Source organism: Euphorbia lathyris, chromosome 8 (assembly GCF_963576675.1).
Source record: "Euphorbia lathyris chromosome 8, ddEupLath1.1, whole genome shotgun sequence".
Classification (NCBI taxonomy): domain Eukaryota; kingdom Viridiplantae; phylum Streptophyta; class Magnoliopsida; order Malpighiales; family Euphorbiaceae; genus Euphorbia; species Euphorbia lathyris.
The window spans coordinates 38,871,104-38,895,029 of record NC_088917.1 but is presented as its reverse complement, the minus strand read 5'-3'; the positions used below and the strand labels follow the sequence as shown (position 1 = coordinate 38,895,029).

The following is a 23,926-nucleotide window of genomic DNA, read 5'->3' as shown; positions in this document are numbered from 1 at the left end:
GAAGACCAAATCAAAGAAGGAGCAATGGTAGCTTTAGGCAAATTAGAGACAACCAGAAATTTAGACTTCATCAGAGAAATAGTTAGACTGGTGCCTTGAATCAATTCCCAACACATCTTACCCAAGAGAGCCTGGTTAAAGATCCTAAAGTCCTTAATGCCCAAACCTCCACCTTCCAAACTTTTGCAACAAGTCTGTCAGGGAACCCTGATTAGCTTCCTCTGATCAATACAACCCGTCCAAAGGAAATTCCTAACACTTCTATTGAGCTTATTCAACAATCCCACTGACCACTTATAGATCAAGAATGAGTGAACCAGAGAACCAGTAATAACAGACTTAATTAGAGTTAAACGCCCTTTTATAAAATTAGATATTGTGAATGTAGAAATCAAACATCATTCTTTAGATTAAGAATATAGTTTGATTTAGGCAACACATAAATAAAATGTATACAATTATGATATTAAATATTATAATTAATTGTAATTAGTTATTATTATCCAAGGATAATAATCTAATTAAATTCATTAAAGGGATTTTTTTTTAAAATTCTCCCACTCTCTCTCCCATGTGCCGCCCCCTATAGGAATGAGGTGGTTTTATTTGTTTTAATTAATGAGAAATTAATTAGATTAATTATTAATTAGTTAAAAAATTAATAAAAAAAATTAAATTGGTTTTAATTCTAATGTAAGTATAAATAGAGAATAACAAATTTTATTTTCTAATCTAATCAACGCATTATTCATACAATAGTATTATGCTCTAGGAGAAAAGCAAAAACCCTACTCACCATTTTCAAGCAAGTATTTGGGTGGTCAGATTCTACGATGAATCAGAGGACTGCTAGCACCCTTGCAATCCATTGACGTATGTGAGGATAGATGGAGTTCGCTTTACAGCTCCCCATCTCGTTTAAGAGACTTATGTAGATTCATTCTTTGATGTAAGATAAAATATTCTTGTTATAACTTAGTGCATAAGATTCTAGGGATTGGGTTTTGTTAAAATATTTTATTCCACACTGTTTTGATAAGCAAAGAAAACCCAACAAAAAAGAGCACGTTTATCTCAATAACATTATACAAAAGTTTCAGTTCAGATGTGCCAAAACATCTAAATTCAGTCTATACCATATAAAGACTACGTCTGGCTATACAGATAAAAGATCTTAAGTTACTTTTGACTTGCCATCTTGATATTATATAATCCTCTTATATGTCTATATGTTATAATATACACATATATCCATCTCTCCCTATAAATAAAACTAATTTCATCCTTTATGCAAGGTGGCTTATTTTTATTGAATAAGCTCTCAATCTGATAAAAAAAACCTCACCCTTACTCCTTTTGTCACCAGGTGACAAAATAAGGGTAAACGCTCGTGTGAGTGAGCTACTTCTATTTATGATATGCATAATAGAATAACGGCAAATATCAATAAATAATATTCACACTTGTACTGTAAACATTAAACTTAATTAAATAATCATATTCTTAAATACATGAAATAGAAGTATGTTTAGATTCACTATAAATCCTGAGATCTATCATGTTTCACACATGATAGGTTTGGTAAGTGGATCTGCTACCTTGTCATGAGTAGATACAATACTTCATATATTAACTTCTTTACGTGCAATTAAACTTAACAAAACTTAATCTCTATGTGCTTCCTTAGCAAAAGCTTATAATAGACTGACTATCATTATTAGTAACTACAGGAGTATGTGAGGTCCTAATACTTAAATGGTTCATAAACTGATTTTACCATACTACCTCTTCTATTGCAGACGAGTAGCACACATACTCAACTCCTATGGCAGATAGGCAATCACCAGATTTCTCACTACTCAATCAGTATGGCCCCTTAGCCCATTGAGAAAATTGAAGTTGACATGAATTTTCTCATATCCAAGTCTTTTATCCAATTTGCATATGTGTATTATTCTGATTGCATATCCTTTTAGATAACATAGAGAGTAAATTGTACGTAGTTGCTCTGCCTATTGGGCAATCTATGGGTTTGTAATCTCGTATATTGAATCATTCAAGAATCTTGTTGATGTATGTCTCTTGAGACAAGACCAACAATCTCTTGAAACCTTAATTCCAAAAATTGTACCTTAAGGGAAATGATGAACACAATACCAAACATTTCTAGGTTGGCACAGAACATGTGGGGGGGAGTCTATTTTCAGTTAATCACCTTTTAAATAAAGTGTCCCATAAGAAATTAGACAAGACACCACATGGATTGTAGAAAGGAATAAAACCTTCATATAATTACTTGAACGTATGGGGGGACTCTTGCTAAAGTAATGGCTCAATTTCCAAAGAGAATGAAAATATGTCCAAATATGGTGGGTTGTATTTTCATTGGTTATGTGCTTCATAATAATGCATATCGAGTTCTTGTGTATGAATCTAAGAATCCTAAGATTCATAAGAACACCACCATAGAGTCAAAGAATGCCTCGTTCTTTGAAACATATTTCCATATAAGGAAAACGAGGATGGTTCGAGATCTAACCGGACTCTAGAGACTGTTGATGAAAACAGTCAAGACCTTTAACAAGAAGTTGTGGTTAAAGTTGAGGATGAGGTAGAGCATAGAAAGAGTAAAAGAGCAAGGGTGGAAAAATCTTTTGGACTAGATTTTCTAACCTATATGGTAGAGGCCGAGCCTTAGACCTACAAAGAAGTTGTAAGCTCAACAGAAAGCCCTTTATAAAAAAAAGGCTATAAGGAGTGAATTTGTGGAAATTAGTGGACCTCTCTTCAAGAATGAAACCACTAAGTTCTGAATGAATTTTCAAACGGAAAATGAAAGAAGATGGAACAATTGATAAGTATAAGATCAAATTGGTTATAAAAGGTTATAGACAAAAAGAAATGCCTTAATTACTTTGACACATATTATCTCGTGTCTATGATAACGTTTATTAGGATGGTACTTGCAATTTCCGCTTTTGTGGAATCTTGAAATATATCAGATGGATGTTAAGACAACTTTCCTAAATGGAGATCTAGATGAAGAGATCTACATCGAACGAGAAAAGTCTGTAAATTGGTGAAGTCTTTATATGGATTGAAGCAAACACCAAAACAATGGCATAAAAAGTTTGATGATGCCATGATGGGTAATGGCTATCAAATAAATGAGTGTGACAAATGTGTTTATGTCAAAACTACAAACAAATGATATATCATTTTGTGTTTATATAATGATGACATATCATTGTGGAAGTAACAATAAGATGGTAAAAAGCACCAAGTACATGTTAAACTCACGGTTTGATATGAAAGATATGAGATTTGCATATGTGATTTTGGGTATCTAGATCAAACATTCACCTAATGGTCTCATCTTAACTAGTCATACTACATGAACGAAATTCTTGGCAAGTTTAGTAAGGATGATCATGATATCGCCAGAACTCCAACTGACGCTAGTTAACATCTGTCTAAAAATAAAGGTGAAAGTGTTGACCAAGTAGAATACACAAGTGTTATAGGCAGTCTGATGTATCTCATGAGTTATATAAGGCCTGATATTGCTTTTACTATCATTGGTTCAAGTAGATCCATGAGTAATCCAGGGGAAAACCAATTGAAAGAAATTGTAAGAATACTTAGGTATTTACAGATTGCAATGTGCAAGAGAACCTACTATGTCAAAAGGATTCTCTGATGCAAGTTGGATATCTGATATAAAAGATTCCAAAGGCACGAACAGATGCATGTTTATTCTAGCAAGAAGAGCAGTGTCCTGAAAATCCTCAAGGCAATCGATTATAATTAGACTATGAAGTCTGAGTTTGTATCCCTTGGATAAAATCAGAGAGGAAGTTGAGTCAGTAGGAAACTTCTTGGAGGATATTCCTATACGACCAAAACATGCGCCAAAAATTTGTATATATTATGATAATCAAGCAGGAGTTAACAGAGTATAAAACATGATATATAACGAAAAAATATTAACATATGTCATTGACATGACACCGTTAGACAATTGATCTCAACAAGTGTTATCTATGTTGATTTTGTAGGACCAAATGATAATACAACAAATCTACTAAGCAAAGGGTTGAACTGAGAGCAAGTTGAAAATGCATTGAAATGAATGAGACTCAACCTTGTTGACTGGAGATCCCAAGATCTAGGTTCAATGTAACAACCTAATTACATAAATCTTGTGAGGTCACTGTAGGGGTCAACCCTAGCCCATTCATATGATGTAAACAGTGATATAAAATGGGAAAGGTTAAGTTGTACTTTTCATGATTCTTTATTTATATTAATCTATGAAAAAGGATGCACCTATGTGAGTGTGAAGTGGGATTACTTTAATGGAGACTAATGAGGCTTAATTCACCAAAAATTTTGCATAGAGGATTTGAGATAGAGAGAGGGGGAGAAAGAGAAAATGGAGATGGATAGATGCATTGGATTGAAGCGATAAAAGATGGCAAAAACAAAACAAAAAGAAAAGGGAGGGCATGGGAGAGAAGGAAGAACGATGACATTTTGTTACAAGATTATTGGGAATATACGTGAAAATGTTGTAAGGTAAAAAGTAGAAAATTTTGGCACAAAATTAGTAAGAGTAACATGGTAAAATTTTGGATATAAATTTGCAACTGACACTATTTCTATTTTTCTCTTTTATATGTATTTTATAATATCATGATGTTCTGAATCTTTTTTTTTTCCAACAACAATACCGATGTTGTAAAAGAAAAAAGAAAACACATTTTCGAATGTCAACACCACACCCGTTACATCATAGCAGCACGACCAAATAAATAAAGGCGGAAACCCGATTGCCGCAGGTACATAAACGGCTTGAATAGAAGTTATGGACCCTTCTTTGGTAGAAGTAATTCTTTCTTGTAAAGAACCCATTTCGGTACTAAGGGTTCAAAGAAAGTCAATGGTGGTCTATGATCAGGAAAGAGACTTTGAAAGATATCCATGTTCATATGATCCCTTTGTATTGGGTTTTGCAAAGTTTAAGGACATTTTGTTGATTTGAGGAGAGTAAAAACTAACTAATTTTAATTGTATGATTTAATGAGGCAAATGAGATTTATGGGTATCCAAAATGTTTTCACCTTCCAAAATTGTACTAAGATATAATTTAGAGATTTACCAAATTATGCATAAATTCTTGCCTTTTTGTATGAAATTGTGTAAGGTAGGAGATTGGCGCTTAATAAGCGATTGGATTGGATTGGATTGATTGATATTAAAAGTTAAAACGCCTACTACTACTTGTTTCCATTATTGTCAACGTCTGTGTTCACACTTGCTTTCTAAAATCAAAACCCAACCCAACCCAACCCAACCCAACAGAAGAGAAGACTTTTCTTCCTATTTCTTCCAAAAACCAAAACAAACTCTTTCTATGAATCTCCTTTCTTTCGAAAACCAACAACCCTGCTTTCTTCAATCCTCACCTTGCTTAACCAAATGAATGAAACCAAGAAAAGGCCCAGAAAGAAGACGCTACAACAAGATGATGATAATATTTCCTTTGAACAACACACCACCAACAACAAGACCAAAGATTTGAAGGGTATTATCACTTCTTTGATCTTATTAGAGGACCAAGAGCACACCGATCAACAACACCAGACCACGGCCTTATCTCAAGAGAAGCAATTACTCGATTCTAACCACAACAAAACCACCAAAACTATGGTTGATTACTATTCCAATCTTCAACAGTATTACTCACAAGTTGAACAAACTCACAGAGTCAAGCGCCACAAGTCTCGCGCAATTGCTGCTGCCGGAGCCGTCGCCGTTTCTTCTGTCTCTAATAATGGGCTCCCCGGTAAACAAGGGAGTGCTGGTGGCGGTCAACAAAGAAGGTTGTGGGTTAAGGACAGAGATAAAGAATGGTGGGATGAATGCAATCGCCCTGATTATCCAGAAGAGGATTTCAAGCAATCTTTCAGAATGAGTAAAGCTACTTTTGAATTGATTTGTGAGGAGCTCCATTCTTTCATAGCTAAAGAGGATACTACTTTGAGAAATGCAATTCCTGTCAGGCAAAGGGTTGCTGTCTGTATATGGAGATTAGCTACTGGTGAACCACTTAGACTTGTCTCCAAAAGGTTTGGTTTAGGGATTTCTACTTGTCATAAATTAGTTCTTGAAGTTTGTTCTGCTATTAGAAATGTTCTAATGCCTAAATATTTACAATGGCCTGATGAGGATAGTCTCAATAAGATCAAAAATGAATTTGAATCAATTTCAGGAATCCCTAATGTTGTTGGCTCTATGTACACTACTCATATTCCTATTATAGCTCCAAAGATTAGTGTTGCTGCTTATTTCAATAAGAAACATACTGAGAGGAATCAGAAAACATCTTACTCAATTACAGTTCAAGGAGTAGTTGATCCCAGAGGAGTTTTTACTGATGTTTGTATCGGTTGGCCTGGTTCAATGCCTGATGATCAGGTGTTGGAGAAGTCTGCTTTATATCAAAGAGCAAATGGAGGGCTTTTGAAGGATGTTTGGATTGTTGGAAGTTCAGGCTATCCTTTGATGGATTGGGTTTTGGTGCCTTACACCCAACAACATTTAACATGGACTCAACATGCTTTTAATGAGAAGATTGCTGAAATTCAGAAAGTAGCTAAGGATGCTTTTACTAGGTTGAAAGGGAGATGGAGTTGCTTGCATAAAAGAACTGAGGTCAAACTGCAGGACTTGCCTGTGGTTCTTGGGGCTTGTTGTGTCTTGCATAACATTTGCGAAATTCGTAAAGAGGAAATCGATCCCAAGCTTAATACTGAGCTTTTCGATGATGAAATGGTTCCTGAGGTCGCATTGAGATCAGTAACTTCAATCAAGGCTAGGGATGCTATGGCTCATAACCTTTTGCACCATTGTCATGCAGGAACTGGTTTTCTATAACTCACTTATTTATTTATTTGTTTTCCTAATATTATTATGATCATTGAAATTATTTGCCTTTTTATAATTGTAACTCAGAAAAGGATTTTTATTTACAAAATTTGATTGAAGGGGCTATTGTATACAGTATGAGCCCCTTCCCCAACTAGCTCATAGCAGACTTTATAGGTTTAAGTGATACATACAGATTACAGCAACATGATATGTAACCCACTCGCCATACTGAAATTCAAAATGAAAGTTGGACCAAGATGACATTTTGTACTGTTTGTTTTACTTAACATAACCTCATGTTTTGTCCTGATGTCAAAGAATGCTTGTTTCGTGACGCTCACTTGGTGTCTGTCATCTTTGGTTTTAGTTATTATCAAAGATCTGCGGAAAGAAATATAATTTTCTATGATTGTTGAGGTTGAGTTCTAAGAAGGTGTATCCTGTATTATAGATGGAATTCTCTCTTAACATCTTGCCAAACATGCTTCTTTCTGCCAGTGCCATTTAAGTTGTGTAATCAGATGAATATTTTCTTGCTTCTTAATTCTAGTGATGGTTACATTGAAAAAGGGTAGCGATCTATGAGAATGATTCTTGTTTTCGACTTCTAAATGAACTGATATGTTTTTGGTATACTAGTGTATGCTGAAAGCGATTAGTTTATTTTTTTGCATTACCCTTGTGTTTCTTGAGGGCGCGCAACGGTAAACGTTGTTGTCGTGTGACCAAGAGGTCATTGGTTCGAGTCTTAGGAGCGGCCTCTTGCCAAATAAATTGGCAGGGGAAGGCTTGCCCCCAATACACCCATCCCACCCCGGACCCTCGCTCAGCGGGGACGCGTAGTGTGACCGGGCACCCTTTTTACCCTTGTGTTTCTTATTTCATTGGAAGACCTAAATATTTGGATGGTTCATGTTTGCGTAAAGATTGTATTATAAACCTAGCTTGCCTGTGTAGCCGTGTTTTGGTGGTACAGGCATCTACTTATTTATGAGAGAGAGATACCGAATCTAAGAATCTTGTGACAAATATTATTGTCGAAAAGAGAACAAAATCCATACCCTGAGCCTTTATGCATTACTTACGGTCTGTCTGATGCACCTTTTCTCTGTTTAGATTTCAGTTCTATCAACTATACGAATGTGTGTTGGAGTGTCTAATTTTCTTGCTTTCTAGAAATATGATGTTGGCTTTTATGCTAGCCTGCAAGTGTTGTAAGATCTCCGTATCAATTTTAGTGTTCTTCTAATTCATTGAATTGATAATAAATAAAAATGAGCTTTAAAGAGGCTGGGAAGATCTCATTGTTTTAGGATCATTAATTACAAATTTTATAGTTAAAAAAAACGTGAAATATAATGATAAATTTGATTGCAAGAGAATAACATTGAATTGTAATGGCAGACTAGTATTGTAAAGTCACCAAGAGATTCTCATTTACTTGATTTGGAGCAATAAATATATTAAAGATGAAGAGAGTAAATGTTATAGATATTATCTTTGTCCTTGCTTAGGGTTGTTTGGTTATGGAAGGATGCAGCAAACTGTCAAGCCTAAAACAGTATTATTAGTTGTTAAGCAAGCTTGAAACCCAAGGTAGAGGGAAACTATAACTCGCATTAATTCATCATAGTGAACATAAATTGGGGCTATGTTACATAATATCACAGTAATGGACATTAAAACACTAATATGGTATCCCAACATGTCAGAAACAAACTTTGTCTGAGGAATGCTTTCTTGTTGAAGTTTCCCAGGAATGCTTTACCCCAAATAAATTGTATATAATATGGCGGGAGGGAGCAGCTCATCTGGAAATGTTTCTATTTCTATTTGTAGCATAACAAATACAAGGCAATGCTCACTTCATCCATCAACAAGGTACGCCAACACGCTGTTCATCACGATCAGATGGAATACGCAAAGGGAAATGTGCAAAATTAATCCTCAGGGCAGGGGAGTTTGGTTTCTTATCATCAAACTTGTAACCTGCGGTAAATCCATATTCCACAAGAAGATAATATTATATTACTTCTCTTTTATACTTTTATTGCTTGAGCATTTTTAGATTTTTTTAACAATAAGACACTGCAGGTAGAGAATAAAAATAAATCATTTGCAAACATGATCAGATTATGTAGTACTGAAATTCACTGGTGTGTCAATTTGCATTCGAAAATGATGAAAGGTTTTATGGACTAAGAATACATGCAAGTGATGAACAGAAAGGCAAAACAAGTGACCATTATAAAAACATAATTTCCACATACAAGTACAAAATCCAAAATATTGTAAATCCGTTAACAAAATTAAAAATTAAAACAAGCAGGCTACCTTGAAGAGCTTCCATAGCAGTAATAGCACACTTTGCATCAACAAACTCCACAAAGCAGAAGACCATAGCCTTGTCTCCTTTCTAAAATTGTGGTCAAATATAGAGAATTTTTTGAGCAAGGAAAATAAAACAAAGAAAAGGAATATCCTATCGGAATCCAAAAATGGCATAAACACTGTTATAAGTATCTATATCATAGTAATCAATGCATCTACTTTATTTCAGTACTATAAACCATGCATTATATTAGCTAAATTGATTGTGGTGAAGTAGAAGACGTACATGTCTGGGCTCCTTGTGGATCAGTTTGATGTCTTTGTAGCCAATAAATGGACGGAAAAGATCTTTGGTTATAAATCAAGGAAATATAGAAATAAATATTATTATTTTCAGGCATTCTAGCTAAGCATTGTAACTTAAAAGCAAGGAAAATAAAATGCATCAGAATGTCTAAACAGACTAGAAATGCTTCTAACTAGAATGAGGATACGGCCTACTTCTCTTCTAGTGCAATCAGTAGGGAGCCCATCAACAAACAAAACTTTTGATTCGTTTCTTAAGACTGAAGGACCATCAGTATCTCTCAAAGAACTGGGCCTGCCATTTATCATGTCAGAAATGGCTGAAGTAACATTAACTGAACCATCTCGTCTTGGTAAGGTTGGCTCTTTTAGAGGAGACAGGTACCCCTGTCCACTAGATCCAGCAATTACTCCACCAATAGCTGATTCAGGATGAACTGCGATGCCCATAACATTATCCAAGCCATAAGACCGAGGCTGAGATGGAGTTAACTGCAAGTAAAACGATATCTTAGAGAAAAAACATGCTAAAAATTTGTGGTGAAGTGAAAAACTTAACCTCTCCATCCGTGTATGGAAGGCTGCATAGTGCCCGGGCCAAAGCCCCGTGTGGCGCCGAGAACTCCCCGAATCCTCGGCCAGCCAACACCATCTGAAGGGGTCTATCCCCTTTAAGTCTCAAGGGTCCCGTCAATTCGTCCATTTTCCGTCCCGGAGGAGATTCCTGTGGTTAAACCTCGGTATAGAAAAGACCCGCACTTTGGGCCCACTCAAAGTGTCCGTCCGTCGGGATTCCACCCGACGGAGACATCCGCCTCCCTTCCCAAAGGCCGGGTGCCTGACTCTCCTAGTCCACTAGTGGATCACTTAAACCAGTCCCAACAACTGGCCCTCGGGCCCAGGGGTTGGCGGAAATCCGACGCCAGAGACCCTGTTCCCCTATAGTGTTTCTTACGCCGAGTCCAAGCCCACGGCTAGTGGACATTCATATGTTCCATTCACCACTCGCCTACATACTACTCTGCTAGATTTGACACCCAATCACCCTTCCCCCTCCCCTTATAATCTATGTTGCACGGAAATGGGAAACGAAACGGATGCCAGGAAACATTATTTCTATGAAAAATTAGCTAGGAAACAATAATGGAAACGGAAACGGAAACAGAAACGGACACGAAACGCGGAAACACTAATGAAGAAGAGTTTCCGTGCAACATAGCTTATAATAAACACACAAAGAGGTGTTGTAATCCCACAATAGCATAAAAGAAAATCCTAACCTCTGGCTCTAGAAAATCTGAAGCAGCATCTCGCAATTCGTTAGGGCCTGGACCTGGAACATAAGTAGAAGCCAATGTGGGTGTTTCCGATGACAAGCAACCAGGAAAACTGGATACACCTGCTATAATAACAAATAATTCAGTAAAAATAAAATCTTAGAAAGAAATCAAAGAGACCGAACCAAACCAGCTAGACATATTAATTTAAGTGACCAAATTTAACTAGCCTTCAATTGCTTATTTATCCATAATTTTCCCAGTTAAACCAGCCATACTGACTGACACGGTACAATTGGGCATCAGCACAGCTCATTGAAGAGCTGTACTACAAGTAAACAGACTCAATCAAAAACCTCATCTGTCTATGCATGTAATGAAACATCTATAAGAAATAAATTGATTTATGGAAGAGAAACCATAGCCTCAAAATTCATCCCTCATTAAAGAAAAAACTGATAGCAGGCCAACAGGTAAATACGGAAGATCAGTGAAGTTAGTATCCAGAACAGCATAACATAATCCAGTATCCGTAAAAACAAATAATAATCACCCACAAATGTATTGTTTGTTTCTATTAAAGGGACGAGGTTAGAACTCAAATACTTCAAGCTTATAGACCAGGGGTACGGTGGTTGTAAAATTCATTCGCTTAGGTGTTCTTTTATATATATCGCACAACACTACAATCCTGAAAGACTAATCTATCATCGAATTGAATACTAAATTATGAAGTAAATTGCAAATTCCGGCGTATTTTGGGCAGAGACGAGGGCGAAGAGCAATTCTAGTGATACATGAAAAATCAGAAGTATATTAGGATAAGAGTTTGGAAGAGTACCTCTGTTTGCGAAAGCACTGTACCTATAGTAAGGATCCGCCATTGTTGTTTAATGGGTTTCCAGGCCAGGTCTCCTTCGCTCGATTCTTTTGTTTTGTGCAGTTGTGCTTCAGTTCCTCTTTTCGCCAGGAAAGTTAAACGACATCGTTTAACCCTCATGGCCCATTCTGTAATTTTTAGGTCAGTTGTGCTTCAAGTCCACCATGGCCCATTCTGTGATTTCTTCATTTCTTGACATGAAAACATCAAAACATTATCGTCAAATACCTATTTTTTCCTTCTTTTCACTTTCTTCTTCTTTTTTTCTGTCTTTATATAAGGTAAAAGTATTTAAAAATAATTTATAATGACAAAAAATCAATAATATAATTAAAAATTGTCATTTTATCAAAGTTTTAATAGATTTTACCGATTTGAACTTTAAATGGAGTTTAAGGTCATAATACTAATAGTAAAGTCCAAAAAGAAATCATTGTGCTTTTATTTATTTTTTTCAAATTGATATTTGTAAAAAAGAAATTGTCAAAATAGGGATTAGGGTTTTTATTTACCAATAGAAGATGATTGAGGTTTTTCGTTGATCTCAAAATTAAAATGAATGTTGATGACTTTAAAATTATAAAATTCAAAGACTTGATGATATTTTAAGCAATTTTAATTCTTTGACTTTTTAATTTTGATGTCATTTAGGTATTGTTTGATAAGAAGAGAGAAAGTAAGTATTTAAAGAGAAAAAACTCTAAAAATGATTATTTTGGAAAATAAAGTATGGTAAATGTGCCACTAAACAATCTTAATTCTTAGAAAATTCCATTTTGAGGTTGTTAACTATCATTTTTATAGTATCAAACTAAATGATCCTCATTTTTAGCAAAACGAAAATCTCAGTCCCGTTTGGATAAAAAAATTACAAGTACCAATTTAAAAAAAATGTGAAAACATATAAAGTTTTTTTTAGACTTTACCTATTTTTATTTGTTTTGAAAAGTAAATTCATACATTCACGTTTACTTTTGTGTTCAATTTTTATTTATTTAATTAGTTAATGTTATGGGACTCAATCGTGTTATTTCATGATTTTTAGGTGTTGTTCTGGCCGAAAATGAAGCGAAATAACGTTTCCATATTCATTTTTTCATGCAAGCTCAGATTGAAGTGATTCAAATTTTTGTGAAAAGCCAAAACATCGGATTTCAACTTTATAGAAGAATATATTTTGAATTCGGACTGTAACAGGCCTGAATATGAGTCGCAAGTTTATGCATCAAACCTGTAATTTGAGTAAATTTATTTGTTTCTATAGTTAAGTTTGGTTAGATTATCCACATTTCGGGATTGAGACATCGAAAGATATTATTGAGCCTTTGATTCAATTAAAATAGTCAACAAATGAACGCTAAAAAAGGTAAGAGTTTTAATGGATTTTGGAAGTCAACAAGAAGTGTGCTTGGAAGAAGACTTGTCCTTCTATAAATACAAGGCTAAGAGAAGTATGAAATATACTTGTAATAAGAGAGTTTAAGTTTCTTAAAAGTTTTAAGTTCATTTAGAGTAACGGTAAAAAGAGGAGTTGCAAAGATCATTGTAGAAAAAGTTATTTTCAATTATACTTTCTAGGTTTTTTTTTTTTACTTTAATTCTTTATTTTCTTTGTTATCAAAAAGTTATTTTTCTTCTTTTATATCCATAACCTCTATCATTATCATATTTATTATTTATTTTAGTTTGAAACTACATTAAATGCCATAGTATAGTTCTGGTGGATCTTAACATTATCTAGTCGAATGCTCATGCAATGCACGAGTTATGAAATTATACTATCATTTAAAAAAATAGATAAATTTTATAGTTTAACGAGACCTTTGTATTTATTGTAGTTTCACTTAATAAATAAATTAAGTATTTTTTATTTAGCATATATGAATAATACATTTGATGATATAATATTGTATAGTTATTTTTTTATACAATATAATTATCAACATTATCAAATTTTAATATTTTGAATATGTGGGAAAATTTTCTATGATAATTTTTATAATCTAATTTCTAAAAAGTACATTTAAATTCACTGTTAATTAAAGAACATAATAACAATTTTACTAAATTGAACAAAACAAATAATAACATTACAATAAATTCGATATACTAAACCTTTGGATGAACGAGATGAATGGAAGAAGAAGATTTTGAGGCCTGATACAACAGAATCGTGAGTCGAAATATAATCGTGTGTGTTGAATTATCACCAGAATATCAAAAAATGGGACGAACAAATCGAAATACAAGTTTGGGAGCTAAACAAAATTTGACAGAGAGGAAAGTTTTCAGCTAAACTGTCTATCTACTTCGAATGAGAAAAAAAAATCTTATTGAAAGACATGGAATGTTTATTTTTCTCAATTAACTCACTTAATAAAGAATCGATATTACCGAATTAGTTCATGATAATGACAATTAAAACCAGTTTAACCACTAAGACGTTTTACAAAATTAATTATGAACATTAATCTCATTAAATCAATTAATGAGATTTAACCATTCAGCTGTTATATATTGGTACTATATAGATTATTAAAGAGAAAACATCTATTTTTAGTGTCTTGACACATTAACATTTGCATAATTTTTATAATCTAGTTTCTAAAAAATGTACATTTAAATTCACCATTAATTGAAGAACGGAATTAAAGAATAAAATAATAGAATAATAATTTTATTCAATTGAAAAATAAAAATAAAAATAAATAAAATTATAATAAATAGGATATAATAAACCTTAAGATAAACTGAATGAATGAAAGAATAAGATTCTAGGGCCTGATGATATCAATCTTTTTAAAACGGATTTTGCCACAATCGATAATTGTCTCCCAGGATACAATAGAAGCGTGAGTGGAACTCTAACCACGTGTGTCGAATTATCACAAAAAAAAAAACCAAGAAATGGGACGGACCAAAAAGAAACAGAAGTTCTAAGAGTTGAACACAATTTGGAAGAGAATTCTTTTCAAGATAAATTGTCTATCTATTTCGAATAAGCAAAAAATCACTCTTATAGACAGACTGCTTGAATGTTTTGTTCCTCAATTAATTCATGAATTAATTAACTTAATGAATAATTAATTTTTTATTTTAATGACAATTAAAACCAGCATAACCACTAAAACGTTACAAAACTAATAATGATTACTAATTCCAATTAATTTCATTAATGAGATTTAACCATTCATCTTTTTTTTTTTTTTGAAACAAAGAACTTTATATTAATTTAAATCTGAACGAAGAACATCAAACAAAAAAGTAGGAGGACTGTCCCACTCACTACGTACAGACTTAGACCTGACCGCCCTAGCTAGAGTATGAGCTGCCTGATTCGCTGAACGTTTAACAAAAGAAATAGCTATAAAATCTAAATCTTGCATAATAGAAGGACAATCTTGAATGATATCAGATAAATAAGAAAACTGCACCGACGGTTGTGTGATTGCCATCACTACTGATAAACAATCAGTTTGAATTATAACCCGTCGTTGTGGAATGGATTTCAACCAGGATAACGCCTCACGTACTGCTATAGCCTCGGCTATAATTGGTTCAAAATGCCCCTCAATTGCACAATGCATTGCAAATTCACACTAGCCCTGATGATTTCTGATTAAGAATCCAACAGAACAGTATCCATCCTCTTTGAACGTACCTGCGTCGACATTACAATACCAATGATTCTCAGGTGGCCTCTGCCAGGTAACGTTTGCTGCTGTCGGGTAACTCATAGGAATTACTCGTGTTGCTTGTGCCTTCCGCCATCTTTCTAATTCCTGTTGTGCTTCACACACTATCCGATTTGGAGATGTACGTTTTCGATCCCAGACATATAGGTTTCGTGCCTTCCATAATGACCAGATTATCATTACCACTGCTGCAGCTGCCATTTTATTCAATTTGTTCAATTCCGTTGCCAGCCACACTCGAATTGATCCCACTCTCCGCATCCGATTATCACCAAAAAATACCTCCCATGTACCAGAGGCGATCGGACATTGAAGAAATATATGCTCCTCATCTTCACCAACTGATTGACAACACTTGCATATATTATCAATTAAAACATGTCTGAGAATTAGATTGGATGTCGTAGGAAGTGTATTAGCGAAAAAACGCCAAATGCAATTTCTGACTCGAGGAGGTACCTTCAACGCCCAACATACATTCCAATCCACTGGTTGAGGGGTAGTAGTAAGCAAGGGATTATCAATTCGATATCCACTACTAACAGTGTACATCCCATTCTGATTAAACATCCAATACCATCCATCTGTTCGGCCCATATCTCTTTAAGGAATAGCCATAATCAGTTGCCTGTCACGATTATTAAAATGCTGATTGAGTATTTGTTGATTCCAAAGTCCAGAATCAAGTAGCAGACTGCGTACCATTTCTGGCGGATGAGCAAGAGGAATCGGGCTTGTTGGAGTCGGATGTACCGAATCCGGTAGCCAAGGATCCATCCATATATTTATCGATCTTCCATCACCAACTTTGCATCGGATTCCTTTACACAACAATTCACGGCCAGCAATAATACTACGCCAAATAAAAGACGGATTATGACCATAATCTGCTGATAAAAATGAAGTATTGGGATGGTATTTGGCTCGTAATAATCTTGCAACCAGCGAGTTTGGGTTTTGTAATATCCTCCAGCCTTGTTTTGCTAACAACGCTAAATTAAAGGTATGAAGATTTCTGAACCCCATTCCACCATTGCATTTTGGTCGACATAATATCTCCCAACGCTGCCAATGAATACCAGAGTGCATTGTTCCTGAAGATTCCCACCAGAATTTATTGAGCATTCGGTTAATGTCTGAACATATTTGTATCGGCATCAAGAACACGCTCATAATGTATGACGGAATAGATTGCAAAACCAATTTAATTAAAATCTCCTTGCCTGCCCTTGAGAGAAATTTTTCTTTCCATCCAATGATTCTATTCCATATTCGCTCCTTCAGATACTTAAATACTCTAAGTTTACCTCTTCCAACTGATATTGGTGCACCTAGATAACATCCCATATCCATTACCTCCTGCACCCCAAGTACTGAAGTTACACTTTCTCTCACTGTATTATTCGAATTCTGACTGAAGAATAGTGTGGATTTATCAAAATTTATCTTCTGACCTGATGCCAATTCATAAGCTTGAAGAATTCCTTGAATGACAGAAGCTTCCTGCAAGTTTGCACGAAAAAACAAATAACTATCATCCGCGAAGAATAAATGGGATATTGAAGGTGCAGTATTAGCAATTCGACAACCATGTAGTTCTCCTTGGTTTTCTTTTTCCTGAATAAGTGCTGATAATCCTTCACTGCAAACCAAAAATAGGAAAGGGGACAGTGGATCCCCCTGGCGTATTCCTCTTGATGGTATAATTGGCCCAATTTCATTACCACCATGAGTGATGGTATATCTGACAGATCTGACACACATCATTAGCCAATTAATCCATACTGTATCAAAACCCATTTTTTCCATTATATTCTGTAAGAATTGCCATTCAACCCTGTCATAAGCCTTGCTCATATCTAATTTAAGAGCAGCAGTACCATGCTTCCCTTGTCTCACGCCTTTCAACTTATGCATAACCTCATAAGCCACAATGATATTATCCGTAATCAGTCTATTAGATAGGAAAGCACTTTGATATTCAGAAATGAGCTTAGGTAGCACTTGTTTAAAGCGTTTTGCTATAGCTTTGGATAGAATACGAATGATAACATTACATAAAGCAATAGGGCGCAAATCGGTTACCTTGTCAACTGTCGCTTTCTTTGGTATCAACACAATCAGAGTATCATTCATTGGTGTTGGTATATGCGTATTCTGTAAGATCATATGACAGGTTTTGGTTACGTCAGACCCAATCACACCCCAGAAATGTTGATAAAATGCCGGATTTAACCCATCAGGTCCTGGGCTTTTATCTGGGTGCATGGAAAAGCAGGCTGCCTTAATCTCTTCATCAGTAAATGTTGAAATAAGTGCTTCATTATCAATCTGAGTAACCTTGGATTGAATTAGTGATGTTATTGGTGTGTCGGAACAGCCCCGAGATGTAAAGATATCGCTGTAATAATCAATCAACAGTTGCGACATTCCTGTATTCCAGTCCCGCCACTCACCATTGTCATCTCGTAATTGGGTGAAATTGTTCCATTTCTGTCTGGCTGAAGCATGTAGATGAAAATATTTGGAATTAGTATCTCCTTCCTGCAGCCAGAATAGTTTTGCTCTTTGTTGCCAGAAATCAGCCTGCTGCTGAATCACTTTGTCATATGCCACTGAAGCAATTCGATACTGCTCAATCCCATATCTGTCTCTACTGCCTCTATATCGTTTCATCTGCCATCGCCATCTATCCAAGTCCATTCGAAAATTTTGAGCCAATTTTTGACTCCAATTTTGCAAAGCTTCCTGACATGCTTTTATTTTGGATTGTAATTCCGCATCACCCATATTTTCCCATGTCACTTTGATTACTTCACCACATTGTTGTTCCCGCAACCATCCGTTTTCAAAGCGAAAACGTTTGGTCCCTCTGACTGGTAACCATGCTTTTACTTCAATCAATAGTGCCGAGTGATCCGATGCAACAGTGATCAGATTGTGTAATTTTGAGTTCGCAAATCGTTCCTTCCATGCCGAATTAACTAAGGCACGATCAAGTCGCTCCTCAATCCAGTGATTCGTGTTTCGTCCCACTTCCCACGTAAACTGATGCCCCTGCATATTCATACTTGATAACTGACAGTCCGTAACAGCGTTTCGGAAACCTTCATACAACCAATTTGGATGACAATTACCACCACGTTTGTCATCCAGTGAGAGGAGATCATTAAAGTCCCCAATACAACACCATGTTTGAGTTGGGTTGGTATTCAGAGATCTCAATAAGTCCCATGATTCGCGCCTTTTTGTTCGTTCCGGATAACCATAAAAACCAGTTAAACGCCACATTTGTAACTGAGGGATAGAAATTTGTGCATCAATAAAATTTTGTGTTGAAGATAAAATCTGTACTGAAACATACTCTTTCCATATCAGTGCTAATCCCCCTCCAATACCTTGACTATCCACATTGAAGTATTGATGAAATCCCAATTTAGTACATAATCTTTTTATTTTTTCCGATTTAACCTTTGTTTCCATAAGAAATAGAATCAACGGTTTGTGGGCTCGAACCAAATCCCTAAGGACATTCACTGTTCGTGGATTGCCCACTCCACAACAGTTCCAACTTAAGCAACTCATGAGGTTTCACGGGTCTGGTTTCCAGAACCCGCTACTTGACCGTGTTTTAACTGTACGGTACAGTTTGTTGTGTTGCTATTTGAAGTACCTTCTTTCCTACTTCTTTTGGGATCGATGGCTATCGCCTCCTCCATCTCTTTATCACTTTGTATCTGATTTTTTGCCTCTCCATCAGATTCTGAATATCCTTCTCCATCTGATACTTGCTCCCTTAGCCATTCACGACCTATTTGTACTCCTGTTTTCCTCAATTGAGCACGTAGATGAGTACTGTACATCCTTTCTGTGGGATTGTCAGGATTATCAAACAGTAGGCTACGGAATTTATTAGTATGTCCAATAATTCCACAGTAGAAACAGAACTGTGGTAGTCTTTCATAGCGAAAATCCACCCAAAAGCAAGTACCTCCACTTCTTTTCATCTTCTGACCAGTGCGAATAGGCAAGGTAATATCAAAACCATTCATCTTTTATTAGAGAGGGAGTGGTGGAAAAAACTGTGAAAAATCATGGCTTGACATGTCATGATTGTTGATGTGGCATCATGTTAAAAGGTATAAAAAGTTCTGCTTGGGGGGGAGTGGTGGAAAAAGTGTGAAAAATCTTGGTTTGACACGTCAATTGATGAATGTGGTAGCATGTTGAAAAGTCTGAAGTGTTGTGCTTATATATATATATCTTAATACATCATTTGTCTACTAAACTTGTTTAAAAATCTTGATTGGCCCCGTGAACTTTCAAAATGTACAAATAGCCCCCTCAATTTACATAAAATATAGTTAATTAATCAATCGGTTGCAAAAAAAAAAAACAAGTTACATGAGGAAGGCATGTTACACGCACCTCAGAAAAGTAAAACGATCAAGATCAGGGTATGAGATTCTAATATCAGAGATGATAAGTTTTATAGTTGAGCAAGTAAGAACTTCATTTTTAATATATTTTAGTATATTCTCGGAATTATGTAGTAACATTCTAAGGCGCGTGTGACACACCTTCCAACTTACTTTTTTTTTTACAATCGAGTGATTAATTGATTATATTTTAAGCGAGTTAATGGAGCTATCATGACATTGAAAAATCACCATCTCAAATAGGTTAAAGAACTTGGATAGCGTTAATTGATTCTACTACACAAAGGGTTAAGTGAAATCAAAAGCTATAGTTTTCCATCTCATAAAAGTTTTCTATCTTTAGTACTTTGCTTAGCTCTTATTTCATTAGACCATAAAAATGTCATGTAGACCAAATTTTTTTTGAAGGATTAATGTTCCTAGCTGGCATTTGTTTGGGTCGAAACTCCATTAGATTAATTCCTATCTTTGTTTTCTCTTTCCTTGATCTTGCTTTGATTTGTTAGAGGCAATCTTTCTTGATTGCTATTTATTGGTTGTGATTCTAATCATTTACTTGTTGTTTTTGTTTGTGCTCGTGAAACTCGGGATTAAGAGTTGTGGGCACTTCGTTTGCAACTGTAGATAAATCATCAATTAAGGTATTTCGTTCCATCCCTCTTTATATGAAATAACGTTTAACGGATCTTGGTTAAGGGAAATAGGGAAAAAAATTATATTTCCGTTGTGCCTGTGTTTGCCTATTTTCCTTCAAGATCCACTTTCCAAAGTGAATAGCCTATAAATCCTAGATTAATTGTTTAAGTAACTTGGTGTTGTTCTTTTTATATACAATATGTGTGGCTCTTTGCTTACATTAACTAAATGTAGGTTAGATCTCTGAGAAAATCAATCCTACAAAGTCTATTTTTATTATATAATCGGTTTTCTATACTTTTTCCTTCTTTTTATTATTTTGGTAATATCATAAAAATTACCTGATACAGAATGTGTTTGACGTCATGTGTTTGTTTAGTAATGCAATCATTTGATATGGTTTATTAAAAATATAAGTTTTTTACACTTTATCCTATCTTTTATGTCTTTATTATTTTTGGAGATTCGTAATTCATGTTTTATCGTTATGTATATCAATTTAACTCAAAATAATTGCATATTAAAGCTTGATAAACATAGAAAAAAAAAGAATTATTGTAGAAGTTCAATACAATGCTTTTGGAAGAAAAGTCATAGGTACATGTTTGGAAATTAGTCAATCACGATCGATCCAAAAGCTTTAAGCTTTTTTTAAGTCCAAATTAGGATTTAATATTCACGAGAAGCATAAGATCCATTAAAAGTATTCCAACGTGATTGACCGCGCCTAATTTGAACTCATGACAATAAATTTATACTACATGGAAGTATTGGTCAAATAAATTATACTAAAAAATTAACTTTTGATCAGAATTTATTCAAAATCGTAGAATCTACGGAATGCTCAATACTTGGAGAAAGTGTTCTAACGTAATTGGCAGGCTTGATTAAATTTGTAGCGAGTAAGTTACACTCATTAAAAGTTTAAGATGAATCTCTGATCTATCTTGATCGTTTATACTAAGTTTTAGCCTTAGACGCTATCACAAAACCGTAAAGTTTCTTGGGTTGAATTCAAGGAGACTGATCATGCTCGAATCAAACTCTTGGTTTGAATTTTATGGCTCATAGGAGTCCCTATATCGACGAAAGCTCACATTGAGTTCCCCATGACAAGTGATTATGTATACATAGTCATGTAGTGAATCCCTTCACATGGCTAATCAGGACTCCATATACATAGTCTCAATTGTCTACATGTTTGCTTATACGTGGTTTTGTAGCCCACGCCACTAGGCTTATCGGAACCACATTGTTGGGCGAATTCCACAAATGCACGATTTCGCTTATAGTAATAAAAGATATCGATTCTACAGGGAACGAATGATATTTTGATTAAAAATTACTGTTTTGATTAAATTCGTTTTCTCTTAAGGTAAATAGAAAATCGTTATTTGTTAAATGTTTTCTAATTTTAATTCTAATTACAGAAATTAAATCTAGATTATAACTTATTCCAAGGTTAATTCATGCTAAGCCAAAAACACAACTTTAAACTTTGCTTTGTTTAAAATGAATGTAATAAATTACCAATTGATTCAATTAGAAGAATTGAACTGTTATCAATCTTTACTTTCGATCTTAGATTGAAAACACTAATCAAATTCGGAATCTAAACCCGATTACTCGAATTACGCAATGATCAAATCTAAATCCGAATTTGCTTAAGTATTCAACGAAGTTTGCATGTTCAAATACCAAATTTCTTTCCAAGCATTTTTTACGTGAGAACACCAATTAATATTACTTAAAGAATATTGTTAAATCAAACTTTAAGTAAAACAAAGTGAGAATGTAATTGAATTAAAAGATATATTATTAATGTGAGTCATAAACATCACAAGTTTAACAAAGAAGAACAAAATTGAAATGCATTAAAACAAAGTAAGAATTATGGGTTGTCAATCCTTTACTCTACTTTGTAGGTTCGTCACACCTTGGTTCGCCTTCAATTCTGAATCTTCTTGTTGAGTTTTCAAAAAAGAAATCTTTCGATCAACTTTGAAGCATAAACTCGACTTGGGCAAACCTTAATGTAAATAATAAAATATGTAACTTTGTATCTTGTATACTTTTTCTAAGTATATTATGTAACTTGTGTCACTCTTTTCTACAAAAAATTTCCTCTATTTATAATCTCCAAAGTGTCTGCTCGAAAGGCATGTCCATTGGTGAAGAGTAGCCTCGATCCGGATGAAAGGATGCGTCATTTGGATGGAGATAAAGATGGAAAAATACATAAATGATGAACTGCTCGCTGCCCCGTACGAGATTCAAGAATCTCGACCGAGACAAGCGAGGGAGAGGAGAGGGAGGGGCGCGCGACATGTCCTACGCGTGTCCCTGTCGAGATTTTGATAATCTCGGTAGTGACAGAAACTCCCTTTCTCTTCTTGGTGATGTGATTCAGATTCTGAGACGTGACTTTCAATTCTCGGACGTGACTTTGGTTGAAAGCTCGATATCTTGCTCGATTTCAATCCATTTTTGCTCCGATTTAACTTTTTCCAAATAATTAATACCTTGCAAACAAACATCAAATATTCACGTAAAATCTTTCCAAAATAAAGTAATTAACATATGGTTTACATGAAATCAAACATAATTATGCATGTAAATTTAAGTATATTTTGGACTTATCACACGTGTATACAATTCTGATTGCTTGTATGACCACGTATATGTGGTCATGTGGGATCATATTTAGAGCAGATCAATACTGCATATATACGGTCGCAGAGCTCATCATAAGGACACATTAGGACCACATACTCTTGGTCTCGATGTCCACACAATCCTATTGATTAAAAATTCAAATTTTTAATACTTTGAATTATTATAAGATTTTGGTGACTTGGATTCATTTTCTAAAACCAAATCTAATCAAAATCCATCTCTTAATCTATAAATAAGCATTAGATGGGATGGATCAAGGGGTTGATGATCAGGATTAGTGAGTAATGTTAGCCATTAAGTTAGTAATTAGACTTCAATTAAGAGTTAGTCTTAGATTCTTAGTTAATTTTCACATTAATTAAGTTAGCCAATTAACCTAAGACCCACTTTCCAAATTGAATAACTTATAAATCCTAGATTAATTGTTTAAGTAATTTGGTGTTGTTCTTTTTATATACAATATGTGTGGTGACTCTTTGCTTACATTAACTAAATGTAGGTAAGATCTTTGAGGAAATCAATCCTATAAAGTTTATTTTTATTATGTAACCGTTTTTTTTTATATTTTTTCGTTCTTTTTATTATTTTGGTAATATCATATAAATTACTAAATACAGAATGTGTTCCACGTCATTTGTTTGTTTAGCAATGCAATCATTTGATATGGTTGATTAAAAATATAATTTTTTTTACACTTTACCCTATTTTTCATATCTTTATTATTTTTGGAAATTTTTACCGTTATGCATATCA

General features: G+C 34.5%; 2 protein-coding genes across 3 annotated transcripts; one reads left to right on the top strand and one right to left on the bottom strand.

The window, feature by feature from the left end:
* The first annotated feature begins 5,358 nt into the window (after positions 1–5,358).
* On the top strand, positions 5,359–7,200 carry LOC136202577 (protein ALP1-like). Its single transcript, XM_065993281.1, has one exon. The coding sequence runs from the start codon at positions 5,482–5,484 to the stop codon at positions 6,937–6,939; it is 1,458 nt and encodes a 485-aa protein (XP_065849353.1). The 5' UTR covers positions 5,359–5,481; the 3' UTR covers positions 6,940–7,200.
* A 1,330-nt stretch (positions 7,201–8,530) lies between these two features.
* Positions 8,531–11,836, bottom strand: LOC136202578 (RNA-binding protein 2-like). Of its 2 annotated transcripts, none has more exons than XM_065993283.1 (6): positions 11,689–11,836; positions 10,851–10,969; positions 9,759–10,062; positions 9,551–9,612; positions 9,268–9,349; positions 8,531–8,922 (listed from the first exon to the last, which is right to left on the bottom strand). In XM_065993283.1, exons 1-6 carry the CDS (start codon positions 11,729–11,731, stop codon positions 8,807–8,809), a joined length of 726 nt encoding a protein of 241 aa, XP_065849355.1. In that variant the 5' UTR covers positions 11,732–11,836; the 3' UTR covers positions 8,531–8,806. The 2 variants fall into 2 exon arrangements, with proteins under 2 accessions (XP_065849355.1, XP_065849354.1); XM_065993282.1 differs by having other exon boundaries at positions 10,851–10,972; positions 11,689–11,831.
* Between the last annotated feature and the right edge of the window lie 12,090 nt (positions 11,837–23,926).